Below are 12,978 nucleotides of genomic sequence, written 5' to 3'. Positions count from 1 at the left end.
AAGAAATAGCTGAAGTCTAACCTCAAAAAAATGGAAAAGATAATTATGACAAAATATTTTGTGTCATTTAATATGTATAGAAACCTGGGACTTACTCAGCTACTCAATGATATGATGATATGAATTTATGAAAATGAAAACTTAAAATTTTATCTTTAGTATCCTCTGATAGAAAAAGCAGATCCCTTTATAAAATAAGTTGTTAGAAAAGAAGTAACAAAATTTATTAAAGTAAGAGAGGTTTGATCATTAACAGGAAAAACCTATAGTTATCTCAAAAAACAGCAAGGGTCTATTCTTTGATAATGATTCTGAATTAATCTGAATCTCCTTCCTACGTATGGCTTCATCACAGCTACTGGGAGATAAAAGCACCTCTTTCTTCTTGAGAGATGCATAGCACTGTAGCTCCTTAATAAGGGGAAGACATTGTACATATCTCCCCATTCCACTTCACATCCAAACATTCCATCAAATATGTAAGTTAACAGTCCATCAAATATGTAAGTTAACACTGAAAAATTAGTTTCTGGAAACTGAACATACAGAAGTCCTTCATCCTGAAAGAACCACCCAAGAATTTTCAGAAATGCATATACACCTGTACACCAGAACAAAGTGTTACCAGTTATTTGCACAGGATAGCTTTGGTGTTAAAAGGTTTGGGGAATACATCGAGGAACTACAAGACAGATGGATTGATTTCAAGACCTGTTGCTTTTATTATATCTTCGAGCTAAAACTTATAACTTGGACAATTCCAATGGAAAACACTTTGGGTGACAAATTTAAAATGCACAAATATGGCTATGCATTGAAACTGCCCCAAACACACAGCTATGCAGCTTTACTTCTGGCCATAACAACTTCATACTTTAGAACATGGGGATTAGTGGAACGGAATCTGTCAGTTCCTCTTTCACACGTGGACTCACTTTCCATTATTAAAATTGCATGCTCAATTTGACTATCTTAAGACCACACTGCTCTGTCTCATTTTGCCTGTTTTCTATTTCAGCACATTCATTGTGGTGAATGTTCATAGCATTATAATTGCTTAGCCAATGAATTATAACATTTGTTCATGGAAATTGGAAGATTTATTTGTGAAATTCTGCAGAATTCATTTTTCTATTTCCAATATCTGCTGAAATTCAATAAAAAATTTCAAGCCATGGATGTAATAAAATATGAAACAAACAAAAAGACCACATTGCTATATGTTACTTGCTTTTATCAGCACTTCTCTCTTTAGTCCTATCACTAATCATTCCCTGATTTTTCTATTTAATCTAAGGTGAGAATCTACATAAGCTAAAACCCAAAGTCAATTCTAATTAGTACACACTAGAATTGTGTATAAGGAAAATTCTTGTCTAGAAGGAGATTACTACGGACATCCTTACCATCAACACAGCAAAGTTAGTGGTATGGTTGCAGCGGCAGCCCAGGAATCCATCAGCAATCTTGTCTTTATAACAGCCATATGTGTCCCAATCCTTTGTTAAAAAATTCCAGTAAACACAGGCATAGGCATGGAGTTGGTATTCTTTTTGATTGTACTGTGAGTTGACAGAACAATTATAATTACCAATATTTTAATGATCAATTGAAAAAAAAAAACTAACAAGATAAGATAGTCATAACGTAACAGCCAGGCACAGTGGCATATGCCTGTGACTCAAGAGGCTGAGGCAGGAGCATTGCAAGTTTAAAGCCAGCCTCAGCAACTTAGCAAGGCCCTAAGCAACTTAATGAGACCCTGTCTCAAAATAAAAAATTAAAAGGACTGGGGATGTGGTTCAGTGTTAAGCATTCCTGGTTCAATTCTCTGATCTACCTGATCTAATAGATCCCAAGACCCCCGTTTCAGAAAGGGTCCTGATTCATACCCAGAAGGAAAGAATGCTTTCAAGAAGCAGCCAAGAAGAATCTGAATGGACAGATACAAAAAAAAAGAGATAATCATACCAGAAATCACATCTGTACTTAGCATTTTTATTATAGATTGAGGAGGGAAATAATATAAAATTCAAATTACTTAACTTTGCGTTTAACAAATTTGACAAAAGATTAAATGGGAGAAAGATTTAAATTAATACTTTGAAAATTTTTTCAAAGAGATTTTCTATGGATTTCTTTTTCCAAATTATGCCTGCTTTTGTAACTAAGAGCAGCCTGAATTTTCTATTTTTTGTTTCCAGGAAAACTCACCTTTGGGCTAAAGACCATTTCAACAGAAACGGTTGGATCTTGCTCACTTTCATTCACTTTGCTTGAGATAATTTTTTGACTAAAATCTGATTTAGCTGTAAAAGTCTTTGATTGAAAAAGCTTGTTGTTTTGATATACTACAAAACCACACACATTAGTACCTGTGGGAGAGACAATAAAAACAATAAATAAACTCTAGGGCAAACAAGAAACAAAGTTCCATGTCATTGCTAAACTGCATGGTTACCTACTATGGAAGTCAGGTATAGGAGACACAGTATGCTGGCTGAGTTTTTACTTAATTGCAATATGTTATTGTAATATTATGATATACACATTTTGGTTGTCATCCATCGTTCCTGGCTCTTGACTCCTTACCCAAGACAGTCATAGAAACTAGAATTTTCTCTTCCCAAGATAAGTCACAGAAATGCTAATTTTCCTCCATCTTTCTATCTTGGAGCTGGCCATCAAGAAATTCTCTGACCTTCCTGATCTGATAGATCATAAGACCCCCATTTCAGAAAGGGTTCTAATCCATACCCAGAAGGAAAGAATGCTGTGCAGAGCAGCCAAAAAGAATCTGAATGGACAGACCTTCATGGGTTTCCCCACTCAGACTATTAGCATTCAGTTAGACTCCTGGACATTCACAACTCTATACAGTTGTGCATGCTTCAATCATGCCTATGCAATTAAGTCTCCATAACAACACAAAAGAATGAGGTTCAAAGAGCTATGAAATAGTGGAACATATTGCAAAATTTCATATTTTGAAATAGCTGAGGTTCCTGGAGGGTTGCCAACTCAGAGGAAGCAGAAGTTCTGTATCCCTTTCTCAGACCTCATCCGATGCATCCCTTTATCTGTATTCTTTATAATATTCTTTATAATAAAGCAGTAAACATATTTCCTGAGTTCTGTGAGTTGTTCAAGCAAATTAATTGAACCCAAGAATAGGGTTATGGGAACCCCAATTTATAACTGGTTAATCAGAAGCACTGGTAAAACAACCTAGGGCTTACAATCAACATTGTAAGGGGGAAGGGGACTGAACCCTTAACCTGTGAGCCATACGTCTTCAGGTAGAACATGTCAGAATTGAATTAAATTGGGGGACATTACAGAACTGCTTGCTTGCTTGCTGCGTGGAGGAAAACCTCTGTACTTCTGGGGTCAAAAGTGATTCATATTGTTGGTTCCTCAAGAGACTAAGCATGGAACCACATATGACCCAGTTATACCACTCCTAAGTATTTATACTAAAGAATTAAAATCATGATACTACAGTGATACATACATATCCATGTTTATAGCAGCACAATTCACAATAGCCAAACTATAGAACCAGCTTAGGTGTCCATCAGTGAATGAATAGATAAAGAAAAAGTGATATATATATATATATATATATATATACATAATAAAGTTTTATTCAATCATAAATAAAAATGAAATTATGTCACAACAGGAAAATGTATGGAACTTGAGACCCTTATGTTAAATGAAATAAGCCAACTCAGAAAGTCAAGGGTCATATGTTTTCTCTCATATGTGGAAGCTAGAGAGGAAAAAGGAAAAGTAAAGTAGGGGGAGCAGGGATCTCATGAAAATCAGAAGGGGATCAATAGAGGAAAGGGACAAGGGTGGGAGGAGAAGAAGGAAGGGGGAAATCCTGGGGAGTAATATTGGCCAAATTACATTGTTATATTGTGGGTATTTTGATTATGTAGCAAAAAAATCCCATCATTATGTACAACTGTAATGCACAGATAAATAAAGTGGAAAGAGGAAAAAGAAGTGATCTGTTTTGTGAGACTATAGTAGAAGAAACTGGGTCTAAGTTATTGTCATTATTTTCTGTATCTTCAGAGTAATTATATCTTTCTTTTTCTTTTTTCTCCCCTCATTTCTTTTTTTAAGGTCTGAAGCAAATACACTTGGCCATGCTTATCTAAGCTTCCATATCCTTGGATTCAACCAACCATGGATTTGAAAATCTATATATTTTACAGAGGAAATATTAAGGTATGATACTGGCCAAATTATTTTGTTATATTGTGTTCATGTACAAATATGTAATAATAAATCCCACCATTATATACAAATATGGAAAAAGAACTGTCAAACAAGTAAAAAAGGAAAGATAATTTCTACTTTAAAATTGCATCAGACTTTTTTCCTTGTCATCATTCCCTAAATACCACAGTACAACAGCTATGTATACAGTATTTACATTGCATTAGATCATCTAAAGATGATTTGAAGCATACAGGAAGGTATGTGTAGAATACATGCAAATACTACTCCATTCTGTAGAAGGAACTTGAGCATTCCAGATCTTGGTATCCTGAGGGAGTCCTGGAACCAATTTCCCACAGACACTGAGGGATGACTCTGTTTACCTTGCCAATAGGTACACAGGTGCCCCTTACATTATTTTCTGCACTTTTATGTATGCATGAAATTTGAATAAGAAATACAAAAAGCATAGAAGACTTAAATTTAGTTCCCACTCTCATAAACATACGGCCAAAGCAAATGGAAACAAAATTATAATTCAGCATGTCAGATACTCAAAAAATACTTTTACTTTTTCAGTTCTATTAAGAATATATTCTTTCTAAAATATGTGCTTCGGGGCATTAGAATTTTTTTTAAATTTGGAGATGCCTTTTATTCATTTTATTTATTTATTAGACTTTGAAGACTACAACTCTTTCTAGTTCTTGAAAGGCCCTGGGCAAAATGGTAGGGAGACCATAGAGAACAGAATGTAGAGGAGATAACCTAAAACTGATATTATTGAGTGAAAATCATGCCAAGTAAGGGTAAGTCTGCAGGATGAGTCTGAGCCTGTGAGTGTCATGCCACCAGTAAATATGGGCAGAGCTTATGACTGAATATTTTTAAAACATATAAATGTAAAACAAAACCAATTCAGCAAGATTTTTGTGGTAATACAGATTTGTGTGCATGACCTGAGCATTTCAATTTTGCTACCCTTCAAAAAAAGTTTTTGAAAAAGTAAAAATATATCATCTCAGTGACTCAGAATACTAGAATTGAGATTACTTATATCAGAATACAAACATACTCAGACCAAAATACTAAGTGTGGAACTAAGGAGACATCATTTTCTCCCTCCGTGGATTTTAAGCTATCAGTTATGAAAACTTGAGTGTGTTTTTAAAAATGTAACAAAGTTTAAGACTTACTTTTTTGGGAACTGAGCAAGATCTGAAGTTCGATGCGTCCATCTGGATCAAGTCTGTCCACATTTGGATCTACAGATGTTGAACCAGAAACTAGAGATTCACTTGATCCTATGAAGAAAAAAAAAAGGATTTTAAAACAGAGCATTAATCATAACTGGCATCAGAATGATCTTTGCTGTTACAAGCACATGAGAAAAACAGCTCACCTTTGAACACCGAGAAGCGAACTCCTGTAGACCCTGAAGAGTCTTCTAGATGAACTGTCTGTATTGCTATATTAGGTTCCACAACTGACTCATTGCCCAAAGTCAAGGAATAACTCTCCATTTGCTCAATAAGCCTGCACAGAATGAAACATAGCAACTTAATATTCTAGAGAATTGTTGTAACATCAGATGTGTGTTGTCTCTCATATCATAGTAAAAAAACATAAGCACAGAATGCACTTGATCACAATGACTTGGATAATCACCTAAAAATAACTGCTTTTCTTCACAATAGTCTTACTTTGTTATATATCCTTTAAAAAATGTTCTGGTGAACTGCCCGCATTGAAGGTATCTTACACATAGATCCAGAAATCTGGAACTTAAGAATGACAAGAGTCCCCAGCAGAAACAGTCTTTCATTATAATACCACCCTTCACACAGAAGGATGGGGCTACTACCCAGCATTGCCCAAGCATGAACTTCTAGTTGTTTCTGTAGTGGTCAGAATCAATTTCCATTTATTCATTTCCCTATCCTCACCCAAGTGCCTTGGGGTTCTAAATATCTCTTCTAAGTTGTTGATAGTTGATCATTTCAAATGGAACCACAGAAGATTGGAGACTTGAGCTCTCTGCTTCAACTATGAACTACACACTGTGGTTTTCATAATGTTCTTTTCTACTCTGGCTAATCCCTGTTCCAAATTTTTTCCCTTCATAACTCCATTTTATGAATTTTCAGCAATTCACACTCTGTATTTCCCATTTGGTGGTGAATGATCATACCCCAGGACTGCTTTCACCAGGAGGAATATCTAACTCCAATCTGTTAAGAACATCAGTTGAGCAACCAAATAAACTTCTGTTGAGTTCCCACTAACAAGTGCTGTGAAACATTCAGGGTTTCAGGAGGAGCACCTTCTGGCACACACAGGATAAAGGGAAAGACATGTTAGATATATGGGAGTGTTCACTATGTTCACAAACACATTCACAGAGTTGCTCTACTCACAGCTACTTCTTGGGCCATTTTTTCTCTACCACATGATTTCCCCTCCCCTTCTTGTCATAACTGATTAGGTTCAACATGGCCCCCAAGTAGCCAGTCCAATTCAGAGACTGGCCACAAACTAAAAGAAGTCATCAGATTCTTTCATATGGGAATTTTCTAGTAGGAGCAGCAGTTTTATCTGGAAAGTCATGATTTAGAGAACATAAGACAGGTTGTTATATCATTGTAAGAACATGTACAAATTGAAAATAAAATAGTTAGGAATCAATCTAACAAAAGAGGTGAAAGACCTCTATGATGAGAACTACAGAACACTAAAGAAAGAAATTGGAGAAGACCTTAGAAGATGGAAAGATCTCCCATGCTTGTGGATAGGAAAAATTAACATTGTCAGAATGACCATACTACCAAAAGCACTATACAGATTTAATGCAATTCCTATTAAAGGTCCAATGGCATTCTTCCTAGAAATAGAAGAAGCAGCCCACTGTGCGAGGCTGCGTCACAGGACTGAAGAATGTCGCAGGTTCCACTGGGGAGAGTCCTCCTGAGGAATGTCATCCAGCATACAGAGGCTCATAAGAAGGTTCAGGAAGAATCAGATACGTGGAAAATGAGAGAACTAGAGAAACAGATGGAAGATGCTTATCAGGGGACCAAAAGGAAAATGTTACCCAGCAGTTCAAGTCAGACATGTAGTGATGGTTTTGGTGAAGAAAGTCAGAGAGACTACTGGAGGCCAAAGAATGAAATTGCTGGGACACTGGAAGATGATTTTCTGAAGGCTAAATCCTGGAACAAGAAGCTATATGATTATAAAGCTAATATGCCAGACACAGTGACTATAAAGTGACTATAAAGAGTTGTACCCTGCAGAGTTTGAAACAAACTGATCAAGATATTATGAATAGGGTAAAAACATCTCCCCAGGTAAAATCATCTACTCGTGAATACTGCAAACATAAGACATCAAAGAAATCTCACAAGAAGAAGCAGTAAAAAAAGATCACACATACACACACAAAATAGAAGAAAAGCAAGAAGGAAGTCACAGATATACAGGTATACAGCAGATTCCTCAAGTGAATTCTCAGAAGAAACCTGGGCTTCTAGCACCAGGAAAAGGAAACAACCACAAAAGCTCAAGAAAAAAAACCTAGGAAAAAGTCTCTCAAAAATTTGCTTTGGATATAAAATCAACACTCATAAACCTAATGCATTTCTATTCATAAGTGATAAACTCTCTTTAAGAGAAATTAGGAAAACTATCCCATTCACAATAGCCTCAAAAAAAAAAAAAAAAAAAAAACTTGGAAATTAATCTAACAAAAGAGGTGAAAGACCTTTACAATGAAAACTACAGAACACTAAAGAAAGAAATTAAAGAAGACCTTAGAAGATGGAAAGATGTCCCATATTCTTGGATAAGCAGAATTAATATTATCAAAATGGCCATACTTCCAAAGGTGCTATACAAATTTAATGCAATTTCAATTAAAATCCCAATGACATTCATTCCTCATAGAAAATGAGAAAGCAATCATGAAATTCATCTGGAAGCACAAAAGACCCAGAATAGTCAAAGCAAACCTGGGCAGGAAGAGTGAAGCACGAGGTATCACAATACCAGATCTTAAACTCTAATACAGAGCAATAGTAACAAAAACGGCATGGTATTGGCACCAAAATATACAGGTAGACCAATGGTACAGAAAAGAAGACACAGAGACAAACCCACATAAGTACAGTTATCTCATACTAGACAAAGGTGCCAAAAACATACAATGGAGAAAAGATAGCCTGTTCAACAAATGGTGCTGGCAAAACTGGAAATCCATATGCAGTAAAATGAAATTAAACTCCTATCTCTCACCCTGCACAAAACTCAACTCAAAATGGATCAAGGATCTAGGAATTAGACCTGAGACCCTTCACCAAATAGAAGAAAAACTAGGCCTGAATCTTCATCATGTTGGCTTAGGACCAGACTTCCTTAACAAGAGTCCCAAAGCACAAGAAATAAAAGCAGGAATCAATAAATGGGACGGATTCAAACTAAAAAGCTTTTTCTCAGCAAAGGAAACAATCAACAATGTGAAGCAAATGGGAGAAAATCTTTGCCATACATACTTCAGATAGAGTACTAATCTCCAGAATTTATAAGGAACTCAAAAAACTTTACACCAAGAATACAAATAATCCAATCAATAAATGGGCTAAGGAAATGGGCAGACAGTTCACAGAAGAAGATCTACAAGCAATCAACAGATATATGAAAAATGTTCAACATCTCTAGTAATAAGAAAAATGCAAATCAAAACTACCCTAAGATTTCATCTTACCCCAATTAGAATGGCTATTATCGAGAATATAAGCAACAATAGGTGTTGGTGAGGATGTGGGGAAAAAGATACACTCATACACTGCTGGTGGGGTTGCAAATTGGTGTACCCACTCTGGAAAGCAGTATGGAGATTCCTTAGAAAACTTGGAATGGAACCACCATTTGATCCAGCTATCCCACTCTTTGATTATACCCAAAGGACTTAAAATCAGCATACTACAGTGATATAGCCACATCAATGTTTACAGCAGCTCAATTCACAATAGCTAGATTATGGAACCAACCTAGATGCCCTTCAATAGTTGAATGGATAAAGAAACTGTGGTATATATACACAGTGGAATATTATTCAGTCATAAGAAGAATAAAATTATGGCATTTGCAGGTAAATGGATGGAATTGGAGAATATCATGCTAAGTGAAAAAAATCAATCCCAAAAAACCAAAGGCCGAATGACTTCTCTGATAAGTGGATGATAATACATTATGGAGGGGTGGGGTAAAGGAAGAAGGGAGGAAGGATAGATTGTGTAGGGGAAATGAGGGGTGGGGAAAGATAATGGAATGAGACAAACATCATTACCCTATGCACATGTATGATTATGCAAATGGTGTGACTACATCATGTACAACCAGAGAAATGAAAGTTGTACCCCATTTGTGTACAATGAATCAAAAAAATTTTTTATATTTAAAAAATAAAAAAATGAAAAAAAAATCTGCTTTATTTGTAGGGGCAGAAAGTGACACTTCCCAGTCAGATGATTCAGCATCCACCAGTTCTGAGAGTGAGGAAGAGACACTGAGTAAGCCAAAAAGAAGTCATAAAATTGTCTGTATCCCTGTAGCTAAGAATGAAATACAGGAGAGGACAAACTAAAGCACAAACTGGAAAGTGGCTGCAGATGAAAGGCCTTCTGAGAGCTCAGACAATGGCTAAATGGGAAACATTCGTATTTCCCATTTGAGTCTGGTTATTTACAGCTCTTACATCTTGGAGTCTTTCCAGTGACTCTTCAGCAAGGGGGTCTGAGGTCAGAGCTGTCTTGGGTCATCTGTATGTTTTGACAGACTCCTGTCTTCTCTTTTGGCCTGTTAAACTTGACCCCCTTTTCTTGTTAATAGGGAATCTGGGTATTTTGTTATAAAGGTTTCTTGAAGAGATTACTTTTTTGGCAAATGATCACATTTAGTGTAGAGGACATATATAGCAAATTAAGGAACCCAGAAAGCTGAATCCAATAATGACTTGGGTATACCAATTGGAATGTTGAAGTTGGGGAAACTGAGGGCTGAGATCAAGAGGGATTGATCAGAAAGCAGTATTAAGTAGAATGGTTTGATAAAGTGAACACTATGTTCTGTTTATTCAGCTGACTTGTCTTCAGCCTTGGTGTTTTGATCCTTGGGTTTTTGGATCCCACAAGTGTGGTCTGGTTTATTCAATGAGAAAATGGGCTTAAGAACAAACTCTTTCATGTTTAAGACCCAAGACAAGTCTTGTTAAAAGAGAGCTTAGGGTTTTCTCAGTCCAATTTCCCTGCTGGACAGGATCTGCAGCTATGCTTACTGTACCCCTAATACACAGTAACTGGATAGTTCCAGTTCTAGTTCCATTGCTGTATATTGCCTAAACAGATTTGTGTTCAAAATTATTTCTTCAGCTGTCAAAAGATCTACCAATTGGGAAAGAATTAGGAATTAGTTTGCTAATCATGTGCTGAAGGGGATTCAGGATAGGAACAGCCAACTAAGTGTCTAAACGTTGTCTTCCCTTTTTTTCCCCCAGTCTGGGGATCATTCCCAAGGTCTTGCACATGCTAGGCAAGCACTCTACCCCTGAGCTGTCCTCCCAGCCCTCTATCTTCCTTGTTCATTTCTAATTCTATTAATGACTTTTCGATTTTCCCTGAAACAAAGTTGAATCAGTCCCAAAGTGAAACAGCCTTCTCGGGGACATAGCTACTTCTTCCCAGTCTGCCTTTGAGTTAAAGCACCAAGGAGAAACCACATTACTTCTCTTTGCCATATTGTGATCCCTACTATGTTATTTCTTCAGAAAGTCAAATATCACTGAAAGAATGCTGGCAGAACAAGGTGAATTTTTCTTTATTAGAGAAAAGGTCAAGTGATATATCGTCATTTTCTTCCTTTTTGTCACTTTATGAGCTAAATAAAAAACTTAAGAACTCAGACTTTTGGTTCTTCCATTAATTGGTTATAAGTTCTAGAGCAGCTTCAGTTGACCTCCCTGGCTTTTTTCCATGAGTAACAGAGAAATACTTCATGGTGGCATGACAATTTAAGACACCAGCAAAATATAGCTATGATGACATTCCATGAAGTGGTTGGTACTTTATAGTTCTAACTACTAACATTAGTTCTCTTTATGGAATAAATTCTAATAAACGCTTGGTTTTAAAATACATGGTTGGCCAGAGGTGCCCTACACTTGGATTATGAGCGGTTGGGATATTTATTTGAAATACTAATACTTCGGTACTCAGTTGTCAATGTTCCAAGGTACATATTTTTATCCTTGGCATAAGTGGAAACTAATAAGTGGGAAGAAGAGTCTTTAATTACTACTTCTTAATCTTCTTGGAGCAAGTGAAATTTTTGTTGGAAGGAGTTTTTAATGTGTATGTTTTAGCATTGTTTTGTGCTCTTAAGTACTGATTGCAAGCACAGATTTGGGAAAATGAGCTAGTGAGATAAAGCATCTCCAGGAAGTTGACTCTTTGTGTCTTGACCTTTCCCTCCTACCATACTAGCAGACTTGTCTCTTTCCCAAGAAATACATATTTTGCCTGTTTTTTTCCCCCATGTTTATCTTTTCTTTGTCAAGTATAAGCAATAAAACTGTTTTGTTATTTATCTTTCTCAACTCAAAAAAAAAAAAAAATTGAAGTAGAAAAAGCAGCCATGAATTTCATTTGGAAAAAATAAGAGACCCAGAATAGCCAAAGCAATCCTTAGTAAGCAAAGTGAAGCAGGAGGCATCACAATATAAGACCTTAAATTATACTACAGAGCTATAGTAACAAAACTGCATGGTATTGGCACCAAAACAGACATGTAGACCAATGGTACAGAAGAGACAAGCCTCATAAATACAGCTATCTCATACTACACAAAGGTGCCAAAAACATACATTGGAAAAAAAGATAGCCTCTCCAACACATGGTGCTGGGAAAACTGGAACTCCATACGTAGCAAAATGAAATCAAATCCTTATCTCTCACCCTGCACAAAAATCAACTCAAAGTGGATCAAGGACTTAAGCATTATAATAGAGACCCTGCACCTAACAGAAGAAAAAGTGGGCCCAAATCTATATCACATCATCTTAGGAACTGACTTCCTTAACAAGACTCCTAAAGTGCAAAAAGTAAAATCAAGACTCAATAAATGAGATGGAATCAAACTAAAAAGCTTCTTCACAGCAAAGGAAATAACCAAGAATGTGAAGACAGAACCTACGGAATGGGAGAAAATCTTTACCACCTACACCTCAGATAGAGCATTAATCTCCAGGATATATAAAGAACTCAAAAAACCTAACACCAAAAAAAAAAAAAAAAAAAAAAAAAAAAAAAAAAAAATTTAACCAATAAATGGGCAAAGGAACTGAACAGACATTTCACAGGAGAAGAAATGCAATCAGTTAAGCATATGAAAAAAGGTTCAATATTTCTAGCAATTAGAGAAAAGCAAATTAAAACTACACTGAGATTTCATCTCATTCTAGTCAGAATGGCAATTATCAAGAATACAAGCAACAATAAATGTTGGCGAGGATGTGGGGGAAAAGGTACATTCATGCATTGCTGTGGGACTGCACATTGGTGAATCCAGTATGGAAAGCAGTATGGAGATTCCTCAGTAAACTTGGAACCACCATTTGATCCATCTATCTCACTCCTTGGCCTATACCCAAAGGACTACAGTGACACAGCCACATCGATGTTTATAGCAGCT

At 36.2% G+C, this 12,978-nt stretch overlaps 1 protein-coding gene and 1 pseudogene across 2 annotated transcripts in view; one reads left to right on the top strand and one right to left on the bottom strand.

The window, feature by feature from the left end:
• Window positions 1–12,978, bottom strand: part of ADGRG7 (adhesion G protein-coupled receptor G7) — a 63,430-nt gene that overhangs the window by 28,011 nt on the left and 22,441 nt on the right. Inside the window, exons 7-10 of the mRNA XM_079101387.1 lie at window positions 5,639–5,772; window positions 5,433–5,540; window positions 2,215–2,375; window positions 1,407–1,562 (exon numbers count right to left, since the gene is read on the bottom strand). Of these exons, the coding sequence (XP_078957513.1) occupies window positions 1,407–1,562; window positions 2,215–2,375; window positions 5,433–5,540; window positions 5,639–5,772 (559 nt within the window). The remainder of the gene's footprint in view (window positions 1–1,406; window positions 1,563–2,214; window positions 2,376–5,432; window positions 5,541–5,638; window positions 5,773–12,978) is intronic.
• Window positions 7,171–9,877, top strand: LOC306670390 (uncharacterized protein NKAPD1-like; annotated as a pseudogene). The gene is made up of 2 exons: window positions 7,171–7,819; window positions 9,732–9,877. The product of its transcript is annotated as an uncharacterized protein NKAPD1-like (transcript).

The sequence above is a fragment of the Sciurus vulgaris genome, assembly GCF_902686455.1.
Source record: "Sciurus vulgaris genome assembly, chromosome: 10".
Taxonomy (NCBI): Eukaryota; Metazoa; Chordata; class Mammalia; order Rodentia; family Sciuridae; genus Sciurus; species Sciurus vulgaris.
Note: the sequence above shows the minus strand (reverse complement) of the source record. Positions and strands in the feature narration are given on the sequence as shown.